The following is a 22,755-nucleotide window of genomic DNA, read 5'->3' as shown; positions in this document are numbered from 1 at the left end:
GTTTCCGCTCGGAATTACGTTGGTGAGGAGCAGCGCATGCGCGATGAACTGAAACGCGTTTTACTCAAAAGATGTTGTATTAGCGCAGCAGACCGTAGTGACACTTCCGGAGGCCAAATCTGAACCTGCAAAATGAGTCAAAATTTTGAGCGGTTCTGTTAGTGTGTTTATGGACTCAACCCGGGAAAATGCTACCGAAGAGGGGATGTTTCCTGTTGTTTTTGTCATGGCTCGGATCTCTGCGTGCTCAGGATGAGAGTGAGTTTCAATAAACATGTTTCATTCTCCTAATGAATGTCGATCCCCATAGAGACAAACTGCAACAGTTAACATATGCTAAGTTGAACTTATTTTTTGTAACTCCAATGTTAGGGTTGTGTGCATTAAAACGTGATATTTTATCTAACTATAAAGGGTGAATTTGGCCACTTTTTGACAGTCATGTCAAAGTAATCTAAAATCATTGTAGAAAAGTGTCCAAATATACCTGAATTCAACCTCTAATATAGTTGTAGTATTATATATAGTTACAGTTTAGTAAACAGTGCGTTTATTGATCAGTATTAGTGAAATAAGCTCATTTATATATGTCTCATAAACAAAGGTAAAGTTAAAATACAGTATTAAAATGGGCTTCATGATATGTCATGATAATTTTTTTTTAAAAGTCATATAATGCTATAATAATTATTTCGGTTACCTGCTGTAAGATAGGATTTTGGGGTTTGTTTACAGTGCAGTTTTGTTACCTTTAGAGAATGTATTGTAAACTATATATTTGATTGTTTTCTGCTCAACAGTCAACTATCAAAGTTAATCCTCATGCATTGTTCGGTCATTGTTGACCGAAATACATTTTTCGTTTGTCTGATGGGCATGAGACTTGGGGAATTTACATCCATTTGATATCTGAACACACTCAAAGAAATGGGAGTTGATTCGATCAGTCTAAGTGGTAGAAAAGATACACTTGTACTGTCCCAGTCAAAAGTGACCACCATAGGAAATTAATGGGAAACACTAGAAAAAAACACACAGACATGAAGGGGTGAGACTACCAAACATCAAGAGTGCAAAACACACACACACATACAACTGAACTGGTCAGACTATTAAACAGAATTTTGTCTTTAATTTGTACAAACAAAACAAAATCAGCAACAATGCAGAACACACACACACACACCAAAATGTATTGGTGAGACCATAATATATCTACAATGCTACACACACACACACACACACATTCATCTTGTTACAACCAGTGATAAATTAGGTTATTACTTGTTATTCTACTCATTTTAGGTATGCAAAAACTGACAAAGATAACCTCAAACAAATCATACAAAATGCTAAACCTTGTTAAAAGTAGTCTTTGATCATGTTTAAATAGATATCTAAAAGCTGAACTTGTGACAAAATCTAGTAATCATCTTCTCTTCAACCAGGGATGGATAAGTAGCTCTCTGCAGCCACCTAGTGTTTATACTTGTAATTTCATCAATATTTTTAATGGACAGCACAGTTTGATTCTTGAGACTTTAAGCTTTCAAACAGTATATAATCTATGAGGATCGGTTCAGTATTTGAGAAAATATTCATAAGAAAAGTAAATTTTCGAGCTCAAGGTTATATAGTTAAATAAATTAGTAAATAAAATAAAAAAGGTCTAAATAATATTAGATAGATAATGTCACTTTTGACTGGGAACAACTGGAATGTAATTTAATGATGAACTATTAAAAATGGTTGTCAGGTTGCTTCAGTTTGCATCAGTTGTGAGTTTGTGCCAGTGAATAATGCTCTAGTATTCTGTAACAGTGGAGCATTTTCACACAGCGTTTCTCATTTAATAAACCAGTTGCAATTTCACTTACGGTGCACCATTAAGACAATGCAACAGAGCAAGAATCCATGAGATGCAATTTTACAAACTATTTCCACATTCCTAAAAAATTAGTGTCTCTTGCAGAGTAGTGCAGCTTAAAAGCTTATTGCTTGAACAACCCCACACAAAGTCCTCTGGAAACATTAACTGTTAAAGTTAATATTTTAAATGGAATTATGACTTATTTTCTTGAGATAGCTTTCTAGAGTCCGTAAAGATAATTTAATCTGTGTTGGAAACTAAAGGGGCCCTGCGATGGACTGGCGACCTGTCCAGGGTGTCCCCCGCCTTTCGCCCAATGTTAGCTGGGATAGGCTCCAGCCCCCCGCGACCCTGTACACAGGATAAGCGGTTGACGATGGATGGATGGATGGATGGAAACTAAAGGCCTTCAGAAATGTTTTTTGAGGTTTCGTCAGTTGTCAGAGTGTGTTGAGTTTAGGTGTTGTGTTGACCTACTCTACAGCAGGTGAGAGTCATTATGACATTTTACAGATTTCACAGTCAAGCAGGAAGTTCGTTCAAATTGTGACCCAACGTGAGATGTTTCTAAACCAAATCACACCAACTGTCAAAGCCACTTCCTCAAACGCCTTCAGTAGCATCTCTCCCAAAGGCCTGTCACTCACTGCTGTCTGAATGGAAGGGAATAATATGGATAATGTATCTGCTAACACGTTTATATTTATGTCAGAGGTTTTTACGGGTGGAAATGCCTCCCGAATACACCCGATTTTTGAAAAATCTGATTTATCCGCTAATATTGTTTTCCACACCTAGTTATACATAGTAGTGCATAAAATAATAGTATATGTTGACTTAATTGGGAATTAATTTGAATAAATGTTGAATTTTAATGGTTTTAATTTAAGTATTTACCATAAAAGTATTGTTTAGAGTTAAACCAAATAAGACTTCACGGAGGTTATAACAATACCATAAAAATCAAATCCATTAACCCATTAACCAAAATGTTTTCCAAAATTTCAGATGCAACTATAAACATGAACACCCCGCCACTATGTTTGATTGCCCATTTCTTAAAAATGCATAAAGGTGTTTCCACAATATTTGACATACTTTTACGACTTTCAGAATCTGACGACTATCACTGTGATTTCATCATGAGCATCAGAACATTCTTACATCCATCCATTTTCAACTGCTTATCCGAAGTCGGGTTGTGTGGGCAGCAGCTCCAGCAGGGGCAAACTTCCCTATCCCGAGCCACATTAACCAGCTCTGACTGGGGGACCCCGAGGCGTTCCCAGGCCAGTGTGGAGATGTAATCTCTCCACCTAATCCTGTGTCTTCCCCGAGGCCTCCTCCCAGCTGGACGTGCCTGAAACACCTCCCTAGGGAGGCGCCCAGGGAGCGTCCTTACCAGATGCCCAAACCACCTCAACTGACTCCTTTCAACGCAAAGGAGCAGTGGCTCTACTCCGAGCTCCTCTCGGATGACTGAGCTCCTCACCCTATCTCTAAGGGAGAAGCCCGCCACCCTTCGGAGGAAGCCCATTTCGGCCGCTTGTACTCGCGACCTAGTTCTTTCGGTCATGACCCAGCCTTCATGACCACAGGTGAGGGTAGGAACAAAAACTGACTGGTAGATCGAGAGCTTTGCCTTCCGGCTCAGAGAGCGAGTGCAATACCACCCTGATTTTCCGGCCATCCTCCCTCTCCATTGTCCCCTCACTCGTGAACAAGACCCCGAGGTACTTGAACGCCTTCTCTTGGGTCAATACCTCTTTCCCTACCTGGAGTACGCACTCCATCGGTTTCCTGCTGACATATACATTTTATAAGATATGTTTAAAGTGTGAACTAATATTTTTGTGTGTTTTCATATATGCAGCGTCATGATATAGATCTCATTATTTTACATTATAAGCTATTATGATGTCATCTTCATAAGTTCATGAGACTCAGCGATAAAAGTTGGACAATTTCCCTTTTTTTAAATGTCAATATAGTGTTTGGCGCATAAAATACAAGCGATTTCAAGGTTTATTGAAAAAATAACATTTTATTCATATTGTATTTGAACTGTGAAACAGTTTGATCCATATTTATAGAGCAAGAACAGGAAGTTGTCATGGCCAAACTCTCAAACATTTGGTATCTCTGAAAAGCCCAGAGAGTCCTCTGATAATACCCCAAAAGTTACCCCTGTAGAAAAAATGTATAACAAATGTCCTACACAAAAATCTGGATAATGACCTTTAAAGTCTAACGTATTAAATATGATACATAAAAAATACATAAAAAAAACATGCATTTTTTCCTTTATTTTACAATTTATTTTTATAGTTTGTCTAATGGTACAGTTTAAAGTCACAAAATTAGAAATTTGTCAAGCTTTACAGAGTAAAGATATGAGCAATCATACATAGTGGCTCCTTAAACCATAGTGGTTTTATTTATTTGTTTGGGACACCCTGTACATACGTTGAGGAAAATGACTCTTGTCTTTTTGTGTGTGTGTTTTAGATAGTGTGGAGTTTTCTCTGGGAATGTTCCAGAATGTCAGTGTTCCAACGAATGGGACGGTTCAAGCCGTCGTTTCCCGAATTCCTCCAGACGTCTCATTTATCACGCTGCAGTTTCACACACAATACCGTAATATCACGCTCTCATACACACTGGTAAGAGACCACACCAACACAGACGCAGCAGTCACAATCTGCACTCTCATACACTTTGGTAATAATGTTTTACACGATTTACTGTAATGCAATGTCATACACAAGACACATACACACACACACACACACACACACACACACACACTCACTCTTTCTCAGCTGACCCACTTGAATGGGTTGTTTGAGGCAGCATAACAGGCAGAGCAAGATCATGTGAGCTTTTATTCACAAGCTTTGGTCTCAACTCAAAACTCACACACACACACACACACACACACCTGCATGCATTCCAAATAAAGCCTAAATGGCAGCACTAATGCATGTGTTTACAAGTCAAACAGAAAATTCAACAATGTTTCATGTAGGCCAATACACATACATTCTTTGAATTTATTAATGTAGGTCAGTAATTCGACCACACAGGGTGGGTGCTTTTGGAATATGACTGCACTCTACCTTGCTCTTTTTTCTGCCCTTTTCTCCCCAATTTGGAATGCCCAATTCCCACTACTTAGTAGGTCTTTGTGGTGGCACGGTTACTCGCCTCAATCCGGGTGTCGGAGGACAAGTCTCAGTTGCCTCCGCTTCTGAGACTGTAAATCCGCGCATCTGATCACGTGACTCATTGTGCATGACACCGCGGAGACTCGCAGCATGTGGAGACTCATGCTACTCTCCACGATACACACACAACTCACCACACGCCCCATTGAGAGAACCACTAATCACCACCACGAGGAGGTTACCCCATGTGACTCTACCCTCCCTAGCAACCGGGCCAATTTGGTTGCTTAAGAGACCTGACTGGATTCACTCAGCACGCCCTGGATTCAAACTCTTGACTCCAGGTGTGATTGTCAGCGTCAATACTCGCTGAGATACTCCGGTCCCCTTCTTGCTCTTGTTTGTTGAGTAATATTCTCCTTGGGAGATGTGTGTGTGACCATTTTTGGTGTGTCTGTGTGTTGGTCAGGTTCCAGTTTATGGTCAGTCACTCACAGCAGTGGATGCTGGTCTGTTGTCCACCCTGTTGCCCACTCAGGCCGCACTCTCCTGGTTCATGCATACGCCAGATGGGAACAGTGTGACGGGGATTGCTGTGGTACTGCCATATACAAGCACCGGTAGAGAACTAAGTCATCATATACACACCACTACACAAATACCATCATTTATAGACTACTGATTGTGTGTGTGTATTTGTGTGTGTTTGTTTGTGTGTGTGTGTGTGTGTGTGTGTGTGTGTGTGTGTGTGTGTGCACGCGCTTGGGCACAGATCCTGTTCCAGGTGCATGTAATCAGGAATTTCCACTGGACATTGATCCAAACATTTACCTGCAATACAACCTGTTTGAGACCACTATCAGCTTTGCGCCTGCTAACATCGGATATGCGAGGTGAGAGAGATTTAATGGAGAGTTCTGGGTTCAATACATATTACGCTCAACAGCATTAGAAGCATAATGCTGATTACCACAAGAAATTAATTTTGATTTGCTCCTCGTTTATAAATATATAAAAAGCAAAAATGTAGTTTACAGTGAGGCACTTTTACAACCGAAGTGAAGGGGTTTCAGTTCATAAATGCTAAAATGCACAAGATGTAAACATTTATACGTGCTAACATGATTTTACTGTGATAAAATCACAGTAAAATCATGTGAATGTACAAAGTATGTGAACCCTTTGGAATGAGCTGGTTTTCTGCATTAATTGGTCATTAAATGTTCTAATGTTCATCAAAGTCACGAGTATAGACAAACACAATGTACTGAAGCTGACAACACACAAACTCTTTATTGAACGCATCCCATTAAACATTCACAGTGCTGTGGAAAAAGTAAGTGAACCCTTGGATTTAATAGCTGGTCGATCCTTTGGCAGCAATAAGCTCAACCAAGCGTTTCCGGTAGCTGTGGATTTGACCTGCACAACGTTCAGAAGGAATTTTGGGCCATCCTTCCTTACAGAACCGCTTCAGCTCAGTCATATTCATAGGATGTCTGGTGTCTCTCCTTAAGTCATCCCACAGCATCTCTATTGGGTTAAGATCTGGACTCTGACTGGGACTCTCTAAAAGATGGATTTTCTTTTTTGAAGCATGATGCTCCCTCCACCATACTTCACCGTTTTCATGTTGGTACGCGGTGCCCTTTTTATGCCATACGTAGTGCTGCATGTTCTTCACAAACAATTAAACCTCACTTTCTTGAGTCCAAAAAACATTTTCCCAGTAGCGTGGTGGAGTGTCAAGCTGGTCTTTGATAAACTTAGTTGGAAAGCAGCGACTTCCTTAATGATGTCCTGCCATGAACAGAGATGTTAACCAGTTACAATGATTCCTTCAAGTCTTTGTCTGTTACTCTAGGGCTCTTGTTTACCTCATTGAGCATTCTGTGGTGTGTCCTTTGAGGCATCTTGGCTGGACGGCCACTTCTAGTGGTACCTATAGTACTAAATCATCTCCATTTATAGACAGTTTGTCTCACTGTGGACAGATGAATATCTAACGGCCACTTCTAGAGAGAGTACCTATAGTACTAAATCATCTCCATTTATAGACCGTTTGTCTAACTGTGGACAGATGAATATCTAACGGCCACTTCTAGAGAGAGTCCCTGTAGTACTAAATCATCTCCATTTATAGACCGTTTGTCTAACTGTGGACAGATGAATATCTAACGGCCACTTCTAGAGAGAGTACCTATAGTACTAAATCATCTCCATTTATAGACAGTTTGTCTCACTGTGGACAGATGAATATCTAACGGCCACTTCTAGAGAGAGTACCTATAGTACTAAATCATCTCCATTTATAGACAGTTTGTCTCACTGTGGACAGATGAATATCTAACGGCCACTTCTAGAGAGAGTACCTATAGTACTAAATCATCTCCATTTATAGACCGTTTGTCTAACTGTGGACAGATGAATATCTAACGGCCACTTCTAGAGAGAGTACCTATAGTACTAAATCACCTCCATTTATAGACCGTTTGTCTAACTGTGGACAGATGAATATCTAACGGCCACTTCTAGAGAGAGTACCTATAGTACTAAATCATCTCCATTTATAGACCGTTTGTCTAACTGTGGACAGATGAATATCTAACGGCCACTTCTAGAGAGAGTACCTATAGTACTAACTCATCTCCATTTATAGACCGTTTGTCTAACTGTGGACAGATGAATATCCAACGGCCACTTCTAGTGAGAGTAACTATAGTACTAAATCATCTCCATTTATAGACAGTTTGTCTAACTGTGGACAGATGAATATCTAACGGCCACTTCTAGTGAGAGTACCTATAGTACTAAATCATCTCCATATATAGACAGTTTGTCTAACTGTGGACAGATGAATATCTAATGGCCACTTCTAGTGAGAGTACCTATAGTACTAAATCATCTCCATTTATAGACAGTTTGTCTCACTGTGGACAGATGAATATCTAACGGCCACTTCTAGAGAGAGTATCTATAGTACTAAATCACCTCCATTTATAGACCATTTGTCTAACTGTGGACAGATGAATATCTAACGGCCACTTCTAGTGAGAGTACCTATAGTACTAAATCATCTCCATTTATAGACAGTTTGTCTAACTGTGGACAGATGAATATCTAACGGCCACTTCTAGTGAGAGTACCTATAGTACTAAATCATCTCCATTTATAGACAGTTTGTCTCACTGTGGACAGATGAATATCTAACGGCCACTTCTAGAGAGAGTATCTATAGTACTAAATCACCTCCATTTATAGACCATTTGTCTAACTGTGGACAGATGAATATCTAACGGCCACTTCTAGTGAGAGTACCTATAGTACTAAATCATCTCCATTTATAGACAGTTTGTCTAACTGTGGACAGATGAATATCTAACGCCTACTTCTAGAGAGAGTACCTATAGTCCTAATCATCTCCATTTATAGACAGTTTGTCTAACTGTGGACTGATGAATATCTAAACTCTTCCAGATAACTTTGTAACATTTCCCAGGTTCATGCAAAGCAACAATTCTTGATTGTAGGTCTTCTGAGATCTCTTGGTCCACGTCAGCAGATGCTTCTTGTGATTAGCAAACTCAAAACGATTGAGTGCTTTTTATAAAAGTAGCTCTAACCCACACCTCCAATCTCGTTTCAATCACTTCTGATTCTAGTTAGCTTTTGTTGACGTCATTAGCCTAGGGGTTCACATACTTTTTCCAACCTAAACTGTGAATGTTTGATGTGTTAAATATGCACAAAAACGACACAATGTATGTGTTATGCATGAAAACAGATTGTGCTCATATATTATTGTAACTTTAAGACAAATTTATGCATAAATGCAGATAATTCCAAAGGGTTCACATAATAATTCTTTTCACTGTATACTTTTGAAAATGTGTATTTTAGTGTTTATGGACTGACCCCTTCCGGTTTCATGGTAAATGCTCATTAATAACAAAACCTGAACATATTCAGGGAGTTTGAAAATGGTGTTTTCTAGGCCTGGAGATGTTATTGAAATTAATTCAATATTAAAAGTCATGTTGGAGCTGTGGCACAGAAAGTGTGTTTGCCCCTGGCATGGGGACACAGGCTCGGGCCTGGGACATGTCCCCCCTCTCTCTCTCCCTCACTTTCCTTTCCATGTATAATATCTGGTAAATAAAATTTAAATTAAAATCTTAAGTCATGGAAATTTCTATAATTAGTGCTTGTAAATGTGCAAATCATTCTTTTGTGTTGCTTCCTTTCTCATTGGAGTCAGTTGAAGAATGAAGTGTATCTGTTAACAAATTACTCTAAAGGATTCATTGGTTCGGTTTAAATCAAAATGCATTATTAACCATAAACCAGTAATTCCAGATGACTTAAAATATCTCATCCATTCAGATGGTAAAATCAGGGGAGATATTAAAGAAAGCTGTCCTCATCTCCTCATATCACTCTTGTGTGTCTCAGAGGAGAGACTCCGCCAGCATGTGATGTGGACATGGGCTCCAGTACTCGTTGGCGGCTGGTGTATGAGGTGTATCAGTATTTCCTGACGGAAGGTGACCAATCATGGCAGAGTCTCATCAGCGGCATGGAGAGAGTGGCCAATGTGAAGAGCATACGGGACAATAGCAGAAAAGTGAGTGAGATCTTTCTCTTTACTCTCTGTCTTTCCCTGCAACTTCCGCTTTGTTATTTTTAGTTTTTTTATTTTGTTTTAATGTCTCAGGTATGTTTGGTTTTCCAGGTGTTGTTGTTGTCATCTCATGATCGGACGCAGCTGTCGTTTAACACTCTGCCCGGTCAGGGTGTGGTTTTCTCTGTGGTTGTAAGAGATCCGGTGCTCAACACGTCAGCGTCATACATCCCTGTGCACACGTACGCCTGCAGCTTCAACTCCACGCTGGACGGCTGCAATACTTTAGGTTAGCAGATGATAGTTTTTTAGCATGTTGCTACAGTATGTGGTTGTTAGATTAACGTTTATACAGGTAAGTTGTTCTGGATGGTTGCTAGGGCCTTGTCTGGTAATTTGAGGTGGTTGATTGTATCAATGATGTTCTGGTCTCTTGAATGGTCAACGATTTTTTTTGTCCAAAGCCAAAATTGTCTCATTGCTTATAAAAGTAATAACACATTACTTCTCACCATGCTGTATGAGTAATAGTTTTAGTGATGCTTACTTTTATTTGTGTCTTATATAGGTACATTTTGTGAATGTTATCTTAAAAACAAGTCCTCACAAGTGTAGCAGTATATTGAAAGACATTTTCATAATGCTCTTTTTTTTTAAATGCTCTCTCTCCCTGTTTCTCCCATGCTCCCAGGGCGAGTTTCCACTAAATTGTTTTTCAATGTGATTGGGGTGGCGGGGTTGTTTGTGTGTTTTCTGGGACATCGCTTCTTCAAATGTGGTGAGTGATGTTTTTCTTTCCTTTCTCAGAAACAGGTCACGTTACTGCTATTCATAAATATCGACCTTCTAAAGATGCCCCAAGTATTCTGGGTTTGGGAAAGTCTGGGGCACAACATTTGTGAAAAATGTGGTGTCAGAGGTCAAGATATTTTATAGTTACAAATGAACACTACATGATGAATGATGACATGTTTATAAAGTCACTTTGGAGATGTAGTGGTACCAAAGATTTTTCTTAGCATTACTCTTTTTCCAGTTTACCATTAAAACATACCAGAATGTTACCAGTAAAAATTTCAATTTCTCTCCCATCTCAGAGCTGTTCTGCATGGGATTTGGGTTTATGGCATTTTTCTTCTTTGTCTTGATTACCAGCACCACAGCGCTGGAATATGACCGTGAGTCCATTTCTATCAGATTATCACCAATGCACAGTTACACAAGTACTGAATCAATCTAGGGCACTATCTCTCTAGAACTGAATCACACTAGAACTGAATCACACTTAAATGCAATCACTCTAGAACTTAATCACACTATAATGTTATCACTCAAGAATGGAATCACTTTGAGGTAGAATCACCCTAGAACTGAAACAATCCAGTACAGAGAAACTCTAGAATACAATGACTATAAAACTTAATCACTCTAGAACACAATCTCTCTAGGGCAGAATCACTAGAGCATAATCACTGTAGAATGGAATCACTATAGAACGTAATTACTCTAGAATGTGATCAATCTAGGGGAGAATCATTCTAGAACTTAATCACTCTAGAACACTCATATTTGGGCAGAATCACTCTAAAACTGAAACACTAGTAAGCAATTACTCTATGGTGGGATCACTCTAGAACTGAATAATTCTAGAGCTGAATCACTCTAGAAAGACTACACAAAGACTATAAATAAGTAATCACTCTAGAACACAATCTCTCATGGGCAGAATCACTATAGAACGGAATTACTCTAGAATGCAATAACTCAAGGACAGAATAATTCTAGAACTGAACCACTCTAAAAGTGAACCACTCTAGAACACAATCATTTTAGGGTGGAATCACTCTAGAACTGAATCACTAGAATGCAATTACTCTAGGGTGGAATCACACTAGATGTGATTCTATTCACGAGTGATTCCGTTGTCGAGAATGGAATCACATTGGAGCGGAATCACTCTAGAACTGAATCAATCTAGGACATAAAATCTCTAGAACACAATGACTAAAACATAATCTCTCTAGAACACAACCTCTCTAGGGCAGTCACTAGAGCATAATCACTATAGATTGGAATTACTCTAGAATGCAATCAATCATTCTTGAACTGAATCATTAGAATGCAATTACTCTAGGGTGGAATCACTCTAGAATGGAATCTCTCTAGGGCAGAATTACGTTTTAAAGGTGCAATATGTAAAAAATTGTATGTAATATTCACCTTTTTTTTTTTACCAATGTGTGAACGGCTTGTAACGCAACTTAAAAAATGAGCCCTTACCGGACTTCCTAGGTTGCCTATTAAAGCCTGTAGACTGATTTTCATGCGAAGGGAGCGGGTCGCTTTTGCCGGAAAAATCCAAAGTATGTGCCGTTTATGCACGCTCCCGAGAGACTTGCCTCAGTAATAGCTTCTCTTCCGCTATTCAACAGCGACAACAGTCTTCAACACTACGTAACGTTATCTTAGAGATAGAATCCAGCAAATGTCCGGCTCCCAGAACAACACCGACTCCTACACAAACTCAGAGTTAGCCAAAAAAATACAAATGTATCTACTGAATCCCGTCTGGCTAAGCGGAAACGTGATCGTGGTCAAGCGAAAATTAGAGTGAATATCGGCAAGGCATTTGATTCCTGGAAGGAACTTTGTTCGGTTTTGGGGATCAAAACCGACCCCGAATTGGTGTTCATCTTATTGGACAGGTAAACTTACATAACTGCAAAGCATAATGTACAGTCAATTTTATAAACGGCTACTGTCATCATCCACCAAATTTAGCTAACAGCTATTGATAAAGCTAGGTTTATAGGTTATCGTATAAATGCAGTCAATGTATCATACAAAGAAAAGTGATTACTTCAAACTACATTCTCGCATAGTCAGACCGACATCCACACTTTGTTTTAGCCCTGTTCCAGCACTGGAGAGTCAAATATAATATACAGTCTCAAAGTTTGTAGTAAAACAATCATAACTGTAATTTGAATTAGGCTACCTCATCTGTCAGCATGATGCCAGTGAATCACATTCAGCCTCTTTGAACGTTTTGTCATTGTTTTGGTCGATGCTCGCTCGCGTCACTATGGAATGTGAGCACGTGCAACAGGAAGCTGACTGCAGTTCACTTAATGGCCACAAGTGTCACTAATAACAAGAGTTTCTCAATCACTCTGAAATGCAATCACTAGAGAAAATCACACTATAATGGCATCACTCGAGAATGAAATCACTCTAGGGTGGAGCTGCAGAAGATGAACATCCCATCATTTGTATACAGATGTGCTTTCACATATACTGTAGTGATATACCGATAAATCGGCCAACATTTGGCCGGCTTTCCCTGTTAACAGAAGCCTTTAATTAGTTAAAGTCTGTCGATAGTTTGCGTATGTAAGTAAAAAAAGTGTTATCGTTTTAATTTTAATAGCCTGTAAGTGCACATCTTAATTACCTTAATTAAATTGTATTAGCCACACATTATACAACTAATATAGCAAATACTCTTCAGTCGTAAGTTTGCACAAGAGTTGATGAAAGACATTTAACATGTTTAATATGGTGAATGCCTCTTCACAGTTCGATTGGCTCTGACGGCAGTTATGGGTGTGGTCGGGGGCGTGGTCCTGGTGATGAGCTGGTGGCGGTCTGGCTCTGTCATGGTTTGCATCTTAGTGGTCGGACTTATTCTTGGATTTCTCGTCTCATCTATCATCTTTTTCACTCCACTTGGTAAGAACACACCAGCATCTTTTTGCTTTTTCCTGCATTGTAAGTGCCACAATTTTCTTTATCTTTCTAGCTAATGTTTCCAACCATTTTTTTTTTTCTTAGGTGACCTTCCTATATTCCATAATGATGTGGTGTTTTGGGTTGTGTTTACCTGCATTATGGTGGTTGTTCCTCTATTCTTCATCAGGTGGCCCAGAGAGGTAAAATACACAGCCAATCACAGAAATTCACTCCGTTTTACAAATACACACTGATGTATATCTTTGTGTGTTTCAGGGTAATATAATTACGTGTGGAGCGGTTGGTGCGTATACAGTGATCCTTGCCATCAATGCCTACACCTACACCAGTCTCTCCTACATCACACTAGACGTTCTCAAACGCTTCCTCAACCACAACTTCAGTCGAGCGTTCATCTCTGTTCCACTGCAGGACATCGGTAGGTCTGACGCTCGCGTTCTTGTTATTTTTACAGTAGTACCAAAGGCATCCGAAGAGGCCAGCAGTGTGATTTGATGTTAGTTACTGAATGTTCTCATCTCCAGATTTCATCTTGATCACCGTGTGGGTGGTTCTCGGGGTTTCTGGCATCGTTGTGCAGCTGTATCGCGAGCGGTCACGCCCGTTTTTCCCTCCAAGCCCGTATGTGATGTGGAAGCAAGAGCGAGAGCGCAGGAAGACCAACGTTCTGGACCCCAGTTATCACAAGCCCTCTCTCCCTGCCCGAATGCTCGGCCATGTTCGCCAGCTCACGCGTCGCACAGAACCAGCCGGCGAAAGCACACCCCTCCTCTTTTAACCCTTGTGACTTTTGACGGAAAAGACGATTTCCCCCTCCAGATATTTAGCCCTCAGTCCTGTGGAGATGCTTTTTGTAACAACCATAATGAGGATGCTGCTCTATTTAGTGTCTGGAGACTCTTACCACAGCACATTGGTGTTGGACTGAGCATGTGCACTAGTGTGAGCATGTGTTGGGATATTTAGAGTGCACAATTCCCCTCAATGCTGACTGCCACCGGTATTTGATGATGTCATATACTGTATATACTGTTTAGCCATTGGTTGATTATTGTTTAATATATACAGCTGCCACAGAGTGATTTTAGATGCATTTTAGCATGTGACATGGCACAGGTTGTTAGATTTTGAACAGTAAATATTTTTAAATGTTTTTATATTAGGTCTATGTATGTACAGGGTATCAGCGCAACATTTGAGATTCGGAATGATGGTTTTCAAAGACATCCAGAAGTTTTGTGACGTTTATTTTTAAAATGAATGTATAATACTGTGAGTTCTGACCAAATGAAGAAGGGTACATTAGTATGGCTGATGTTTGTGTTGATGTTCGGTGTCTTAGTGAGATTCTCTTTAGAGATTTCCCTTTATAACAGAATGTGTAGCTCTCTGGGAGACACAAGCCCAAGTATAATGTTTTCTGCAGCTCTGTAAACAACAGGATGCATGTATTGAAGATTCTTCTCTCAGGGTTTCTTTGTGTAATCTCTCACGGACGTGAACTAATCAAACATCTCATCTGTTATCCAATCCTGTCCCTGGAGGAGCCCAACACCACACATTTTGGATTTCTCCTAAATCTTAACACACTTGATTCAACCAGCTCATTAGTAGAGGCGTCATCACCTGAATTTGGTGTTTCAAATAAGAGAGACATCCATAATGTGTAGTTATGTGGACACTTGGACCAGGATTGAGAAGTAATGTTTTAAATAACAGTATAAGTTAAAATAGTAGCTGTATGTATTATTGTAGTATTTCTGTTTTTGTCTGATTTTTAAATGATTCTCTAAACAAGTAAAATGTTAATAAAGTTGTAAAGTTTGTACCATAATTCTGAAATGGTTTTCGATTACTTGCAACATCAAACCACATTGGCAATCCTATTTTACATCAGTAATATAACAGGAAACAGTCCAATTCCGGAAGTAGATATCCCATTAATGTCTTCCTTTGGTAAATCGAGTTTTAACGATAACTTTTAACGACAGACCTACCATGAGCTCTGAGGTTATTAAAGGTGCTGTAAGTAATTTTAGCTGTTGTAGAATTCCCACAAAATGAGCCGTTGGATTAGCCACGCCCCCTCTTTCCAAAACCCGCCCTACAAAGATACCAAAAGCAGAAACGGTCAAAAACAACTGCAGCAAAATCGCGCCCTCTACTGACAACTGTTATGAACAGGCAGAAAGTGTCAGAGACCGCGAACACATTTTTGTTTGTTGTTTAGCCTACAGAGTCTAGAGCTGTCACAGAGCCAGGTGAGATATCTCACGACACTTATTTCAGTAATATCTTTCAGTCTGACTTTTTTGTTGTTGCATATTTGTCCATGAAAAAATCACTTACATCACCTTTAATTGATGGTGTATTGCTTCTGTTGATGCCATCATTCCGCGTTATTTCAACTTAATAAAAAAAAAAAAGAAATCCTGTTTAATAGCAGAATGCCTGGTAAAAACTAAAGAACTACACTTCCCATGATCCTGAATGAACAAAATCCACCAATCAGAAAATCGCAGGAAACAAGGCGCACTAAAAGAGCTCGGCAATCCCATGATGCACTGTAAATGATGCAATTAAGTCATTTTATGTTGAAAACATATGTACTTTTTATTAACGATGTTAAATCAATTGTTTCATATCGTATTGTAGTTAATTCCCTAATTAAAGACAAGTGCAGTTTTGGTACCTTCGTCATTTTGTCCCATTTACAAACACTTTTTTCTTCAAATCAGAGTTTGTAATTTTGTGATTCACCTCGGAGCTGGTTGGGTTGGTAGTTTACAACTCGAATGATTTTATTTAAATTCTCTATAGAAAAAATACTGTTGCGCTCTGTTGAGCCAGTAATAAACTAAAGAACATAGAAAGCAAGTAAGAGGCAGAGCATGCCATCACATTTTGAAGATAAAGACAAACATTTCATTTTTTGGGGTTTGGATTAACTGATCATTCGCAGCAAGACCAGGAAAGTGGGGTCAATTTTGATTTCATGTTGACTTTAATATCTGTACAGTTCCACAGTTTGAACTTATAGAATTTTACAAACTTCACAACCACTTTAATCACTTTCAACAATACATTCTCTCATACACACATAAAACACTGTCACAAATACAAGCAAAAAAACAACCTTTTATTAAAATGGCACATCGCGTGCACATTCGCTTCAGAAAGTCCAACGATCAAGTAATAATTCACAATATGGCAATCAATTAGCTCAGCTCAAATGATTCTGTTTTCATAAAGAGTCAGATTGGTCATTTGACTTTTCCTGAAAAAAGTGTTTATGATGGACTAAGTGATCAGATGAGAAGAATTACTCGCCCCCAGTATATTCAGATGCTGACACTTTCAAAATGTCCCACAGACACAGAGAGCGTATAATCGCTCATGACAGCCGTCGCCGTCTGATGAGTAAGTGAGGTCATGACCCTGCGATCATGGAGGAATTCTGGGATTTGTAGGACAGCTCTGAATGTTTGTTTCTACACGCTGGTCATGTGAGTGGTGATGTCATGGTCTTTAGCTCTTCCTCAGACTGACGTCTGTGCTGGTGAGCAGCGGAGAGAGAGACGTACTGTCAGACGTGTCGTTGCTCTTCAGCACCAGAAAAGCCTCACGGCTGATACCCAAAAGCTCACGCAGGCCACTGTTCTCCAGCTATAGACACAAAAGAATAATCAACAATTTATCCATAACTTTCACAACAGTGCTAAATGTTGTGTGTTTTATTTAGTGTGCATGTCTCACCTCCAGTCGCTTGATTCTCTTTTCATCCTCACATGGTCGCCCTTCATCCACTTCGATGGCTTTCCTCATCACTGTGGCCATTTCATTTATTTTTTCAATGTGCACTTGCATCTCCTGTCACACAAACAGAGCAAACACTATATAAGCCTATTTTAAGTATTTATAAGTCTTCACCACAGTATCACATTGTAAGGTGCACTCGTATTGTGACATTGTGTTACAGAAATGTGTTTAAGACTGACATTAGTATGTTGTTCTCTGAGCTGGGTGACTATCGCAGGATCGTCTCTCTTGCTGGCCATCAGAAGGCGAAACATTTGCTCTCTGTATTTACTCATGATCAGCTCCAGCGCAGACTGATGTTCCTCCAGTGACGTGCGCAACTCTGCAGCGAGAGAGAGAGAGGCACATATTACATTTATGCATTTACGGCAGATGCTTTTATACAAAGTGACTTACAGTGCACTTATTACAGGAACAATCCCCCCGGAGCAACCTGGAGTTAAGTGCCTTGCTCAAGGACACAATGGTGGCAGCTGTGGGGATCGAAACAGCAACCTTCTGATTACCAGTTCTGTGCTTTAGCCCACCACTCCGATATTAGATTTACATTTAAAACAGATCTACTGTTCCAAACACACCTTTATTTTCCTGTTGTAGTTCCCGTATTTGTCGGTTTTCCTGCTGGATGCCCATGACCAGCGTAGAGCGTGGCCGATGTCTCGCAACCTGGTTCAGCACCTCAATCTCTTCCTGATACTAAGAACACACGGGTTAACAGTCACTCTCTATCTTATAGCATTCTCGTGGCCTACAGAGCCATTCTTCAATGTGACCCCTTTTTATACCTGTTTCATGGCCTCCACTCTCTTGTTCAGTAGTGTGGTTTGTTCTATCAGGATCTCAGCAGCATTGTCATGATCACAAAGTCTCTCCACAAGCGATTTGGCATCGGCCAGCACCTTCTCAAGTGTACAGGTCATTCCTGAAGAACACAAAACACAGGCTTTGATTATGACCATGATTCAGTTTATTTCATTCAGCTGCAGGTGGTTCAACCCGGGAGGTCCGTGAACAGATATGTCAAGTATATATAATTTTCTTTAAAAACCGTATTAAAAATATACATGTATTTACATTTTGATACATGGAAATACATATTAACATATATATATAACTGCCAGTAAACACAATCCTATAATCTGCTAATGATCAAAGCAGATTTGTTTACGTAGACGGCTCATTTTCTGCTATTTTTTTATTTTTTTTTTATGGCTTTCTTGATTTCAGAAATACTGCATGTTGTGTTTTGGCAGAGCTAACATTAGCTTTTACGAAGATAAACATGACAGTTATGTATATAAAACACTGAATCATAACAATAAACTCTCCTAATGGCGACCCAAAATCACTGACGCTTTGCGGCTTGATTTTATTTCCAAAATAATATTTTAAAACGATTTTAATGAGCGTAAAACGTATCTTACCTTATCTGCAGCTAAACGGCTCCACACTTCCTGTTGCTACATCCGTGACGTCATCGTGGCCCGGGCAAATAATTCTGGGAAATATAGGAAATAACAGTCCATGTGGGGGCGCTCATACAAGTGATTCAACAACCAAACCCCAATGGAAAGAGAGATTTATTTTTAAATGGATATTTAAATACGTAATCATCCTATCGGATTAATATGAGAGCCACGCGGCAATTTACTGTTTGTTTAAATAGATTAAATAAAGTATTAATTCCCTTTCAAAGTGATTTGAAGAATGCATTTAACTCTGCGCCTGACAGTTTAATATTTACTTTGTGTGTTTTCTTTACAGTTCAAAATATAAACTTTGCTCATTTCATTTTTCAATTGCTTGATGTGTAGCGCGTTAGTGTAGGGATGTGTAGCGCGTTGGTGTAGGGACCGCCCATCTGCTCTCTTGTCCCCGCCCCTTTTCCCGTTGGGTATTTCATTCTGCGTTCTGATTGGCTGTTTCAAACTAAGTTTCCCACTCAACTCAACATTCCAAAGACTCGAGCAACGTGAGTTTCAAATGATGCGTGTCCGCGCACTCACGCGCGCAAGCCCATACAGCTGCGGTGCGAAACGTGGATCAATCTCAGCCGAGTGAAGAGAAACTATTTAATGGCGCACAACTCAAACAACCACATTTTTTAAGCTGGTGAGTTTACGCATGCTGCTTTTTCCAACCTGCGAGAGAACTTTGTACAGAGCTATGTACTTGTTTTGAGATAATTTTCTCAGAAATGTAATGACAACAAAAGTAACTTTGGCTACAAAAAGACTGTCTGTTCTTTATGGCATTTATACTTAAAGAAAATGATTATGTGTAAAAAAAAAAAATGAACTGCCCATTTTTCAATGGAAAATGCATGACGACACACACAGACAGAGAGAGAGAGAGAGAGAGAGAGAGAGAGAGAGAGAGAGAGAGAGATTCAGGACATGCCTGTATTATATCCTGATAGTTTGATTTCATATGTCTCTATGTAATGTGTTGTCTGTCTTTGTAATTACTAGTGGTGTATGTGTCAGTAGGCAGTGTGATATGGCAAAGTAATTCCCATTACATTACCAGTCATTCAACCACATATCTCAATGAAGTTGTTCATTATGATGTATATTATGATTCTGTTAAAGTTGCAGCTCTCTGGGATGTCTGCTAGATATATGTCCTGCACCAGAGGGGGTGGCAAGAGGTGCAGGTGTTTCCTGCTGGGAACAGCTGCCATAATGGTTTCAGCATGTCCTTGGGCGGGATTTGTGTTAATCATCAAGACTTTCTTTGGCACTCTGAAGTGTTAACGGAATGATTACACCAATAAACTTCAGGAAACTCTGCTCTTATTTATATGGGATTTTCAATGGCCCATATGATATCTAAAGAGCAGAATGAGCTGATCCATCATTTCCAATGGACAAATATCGGCAGATCTAGACATTTCATCATTAACATTTTACATTTAACAGCTGTTCATTTTTAGAAAGGGCAGGTAACATATAAGTACATTTATCCACCAAATTTGATAATTTAAAAGTGGCCAAATATCAGCTGATCTAGTTGATATATTGGTCTATATATATATATATATATTTTACAGATATTCATTTAGCCTACACTTTTATCTAAAGCAACCTACAAACGATGAATATTGTCGCACAATCGACTCATCATAAGGGGTTGTGATGAAAACGTCTAAAAACGTCAACCCGCGCATCTTATCATGTGGCTTGTTGAGCGCGTTGCCATGGAGACATAGCACATGTGGAGGCTTCACGGCATCCACGCAGCATCCACAACTCGCCACGTGACCCACCGAGAACAAACCACATTATAGCGACCACGAGGAGGTTACCCCATGTGACTCTACCCTCCATAGGAACCGGCCCAATTTGGTTGCTAAGGAGACCCGGCTGGAGTCACTCAGCACACCCTGGATTCAAACTAGTGAACTCCATGGGTGGTAGTCAGCATCTTTACCACTGAGCTACCCAGGCCCTGCACTATTATGTTTTATTTGCCATCATTAAATCATATTTATTATAGTTATATTTATTATAGTTATAGTCTAAATATCAGTATTGGCATTGTCCATTGAAAAACCCATTTCAACCACTATAACAAGGAAACAATTTGGGAAGTCCTATGGTTGTTTATGTGAACTCCGGCACATGTAAGCTATCCCAAAAATACCCAATTTTCTGCGACTTTACAGACCGTCTGCTTGTTGCTTGGCATCAGGGGCTCTTGAGCTGGAGTGGAGGGTGAAGATCCTGAAATGAATGAATAGTGGGATTAATTCCCCATGATCTCTGCTGCACATGCTGCTCATTGTTATGAATCCTAGATTACTGTTCGTTTATTAATGACCCAACAGATGATTAGTGAGACTGTGGGGGTGCAACAGACCGTCTGATCTTTTAGGAGAGTGCTGGTTAATTGTTGGTGTCTTCTAGCATGTTATTGCATCACCATGGCAATGGTTTCTGTTTACATTACGCCATCAGCAGTCTTGACTTGCTGTTTCTTGTGAACTGGTTTCTGTACAGAGTTATCCATTGTGATAGATCTATATAGCAGCCAAATATATTAATCTGCACATTTTTGTGATAACCGTGTCCACTTGGCGTATTATCAGAAGTGTTTGTACCCCTGTATCAGATTAAAAAAACATATTTTTTCTGTTTTGGTGATTTGAGTAACTATTGTGTACAATCATTGTTAATTTGCACACGTTTAATTTATGTTAGGGTTGTTATCTCTAAATTGTACTATTCAGTATGGGTCTTTAGCAATGGGGACTTTGAACACTGTGTACATTTATAATGTAAAGTCTTATTAAAATATTTTTTCACACTTGTCTACTAACAAGCCCTACAGTGTTTGTTCGTGCATCACAGGAGATTTATGTCAAGTACATCTCAAATTCTGTTTTGTGTTTGATCAAAGTTTTTTTTAGCAAGTCTGTCCAATCAGCACCATCTTTGGAACGCTCCCAGGCAGCAATTTTCTATTTAAACAAGTGGCATAAAATTACAGCTCCTATCTACTTGAATGGGGAAAGACCAAAATCTTTGAAAAGTTTGGTCAAGATTATGATCAAATAACATTTTTCAAATCAGCAGTAAAATTTGACAATACTGGTATCATACATTGTGCTTCTTTGCTTCAGTTTACACGTAAAACCCCCCCAAATTTTCCCGGATTTCATGGCTAATGCTCATGCATGTTCTCAAGTTGATTGAGAGGCGATGTCTGTATCTAAAACATGATTGGCTCTTTTACCAGTAAGGGAGGACTTCCTTTTTACATCCGATGACCATTGGTTGCCGTTGGGCGTTCCATTTTCTCCATTTAATTTTAATAGAAGTTTAATAGAATAGGGGGGGGTGCCTCATAATGGCGTAGTGACTCTCCTCAATCCGGGTGGTGGAGGACGAATCTCAGTTGCCTCCGCGTCTGAGACCATCAATCCACGTATCTTATCTCGCGGCTTGTTGAGCGTGTTGCCGCGGAGACATAACACGTGTGGAGGCTTCACGCTATCCACACACAACTCACCACACGCCCCACCGAGAACGAGAACCACATTATAGCGACCACGAGGAGGTTACCCCATGTGACTCTACCCTCCCTAGCAACCGGGCCAATTTGGTTGCTAAGGAGACCTGACTGGAGTCACTCACCACACGCCCCACTGAGAGCGAGAACCACATTATAGCGACCACGAGGAGGTTACCCCATGTGACTCTACCCTCCCTAGCAACCGGGCCAATTTGGTTGCTATGGACACCTGGCTGGAGTCACTCAGCACGCCCTGGATTCAAACTCACGACTCCAGGTGTGATAGTCAACCCTGAATTTTCATTGTTTTGTGCAAACATCTCAAGCATGTTTGTCGACTTGGTTAACAAGTACACTAATTAAAGAAACTAAAAAACCTACTTGGGGGCAAAATTGTTTGGTGTGTTGGAAATGATGCAAAATCTGTGGCCATTGAAAACTTGAACCAATCGACCAGTAGTCTGTAGTAGATTGCACGGCATTTAGACAAATTCAGTCTTTGTTCATGT

General features: G+C 39.7%; 2 protein-coding genes across 2 annotated transcripts; one reads left to right on the top strand and one right to left on the bottom strand.

Moving 5' to 3' along the window:
• Positions 1–54: 54 nt before the first annotated feature.
• LOC127637349 (transmembrane 7 superfamily member 3-like) lies at positions 55–15,239 on the top strand. Its single transcript, XM_052118365.1, has 12 exons — positions 55–258; positions 4,379–4,533; positions 5,507–5,657; positions 5,810–5,930; positions 9,490–9,661; positions 9,770–9,947; positions 10,350–10,436; positions 10,756–10,836; positions 13,238–13,390; positions 13,493–13,590; positions 13,667–13,829; positions 13,936–15,239. The coding sequence occupies exons 1-12, from the start codon at positions 189–191 to the stop codon at positions 14,187–14,189; spliced, it is 1,683 nt and encodes a 560-aa protein (XP_051974325.1). The 5' UTR covers positions 55–188; the 3' UTR covers positions 14,190–15,239.
• A 773-nt stretch (positions 15,240–16,012) lies between these two features.
• On the bottom strand, positions 16,013–18,739 carry fgfr1op2 (FGFR1 oncogene partner 2). The gene is made up of 6 exons (XM_052118384.1): positions 18,655–18,739; positions 18,016–18,152; positions 17,809–17,926; positions 17,410–17,552; positions 17,168–17,281; positions 16,013–17,077 (listed from the first exon to the last, which is right to left on the bottom strand). Exons 2-6 carry the CDS (start codon positions 18,148–18,150, stop codon positions 16,940–16,942), a joined length of 648 nt encoding a protein of 215 aa, XP_051974344.1. The 5' UTR covers positions 18,151–18,152; positions 18,655–18,739; the 3' UTR covers positions 16,013–16,939.
• Positions 18,740–22,755: the final 4,016 nt, after the last annotated feature.

Source organism: Xyrauchen texanus, chromosome 45 (genome assembly GCF_025860055.1).
Source record: "Xyrauchen texanus isolate HMW12.3.18 chromosome 45, RBS_HiC_50CHRs, whole genome shotgun sequence".
Taxonomy (NCBI): domain Eukaryota; kingdom Metazoa; phylum Chordata; class Actinopteri; order Cypriniformes; family Catostomidae; genus Xyrauchen; species Xyrauchen texanus.
This window is presented reverse-complemented; position numbering and strand designations above follow the sequence as displayed.

Bases quoted from the DNA above. Each gene is read 5' to 3' on its own strand.
- fgfr1op2 (XM_052118384.1), bottom strand. From the start codon at position 18,150: ATGACCTGTACACTTGAGAAGGTGCTGGCCGATGCCAAATCGCTTGTG. The intron at 17,927-18,015 runs GTATAAAAAGGG...GTGTGTTCTTAG, and splicing joins GAGTGGAGGCCATGAAACAG to TATCAGGAAGAGATTGAGGT. The intron at 17,553-17,808 runs GTGTGTTTGGAA...CTCTCGCTGCAG, and splicing joins ACTACAACAGGAAAATAAAG to AGTTGCGCACGTCACTGGAG.
- LOC127637349 (XM_052118365.1), top strand. From the start codon at position 189: ATGCTACCGAAGAGGGGATGTTTCCTGTTGTTTTTGTCATGGCTCGGA. The intron at 10,437-10,755 runs GTGAGTGATGTT...CTCCCATCTCAG, and splicing joins ACATCGCTTCTTCAAATGTG to AGCTGTTCTGCATGGGATTT. The intron at 13,591-13,666 runs GTAAAATACACA...TGTGTGTTTCAG, and splicing joins TCATCAGGTGGCCCAGAGAG to GGTAATATAATTACGTGTGG.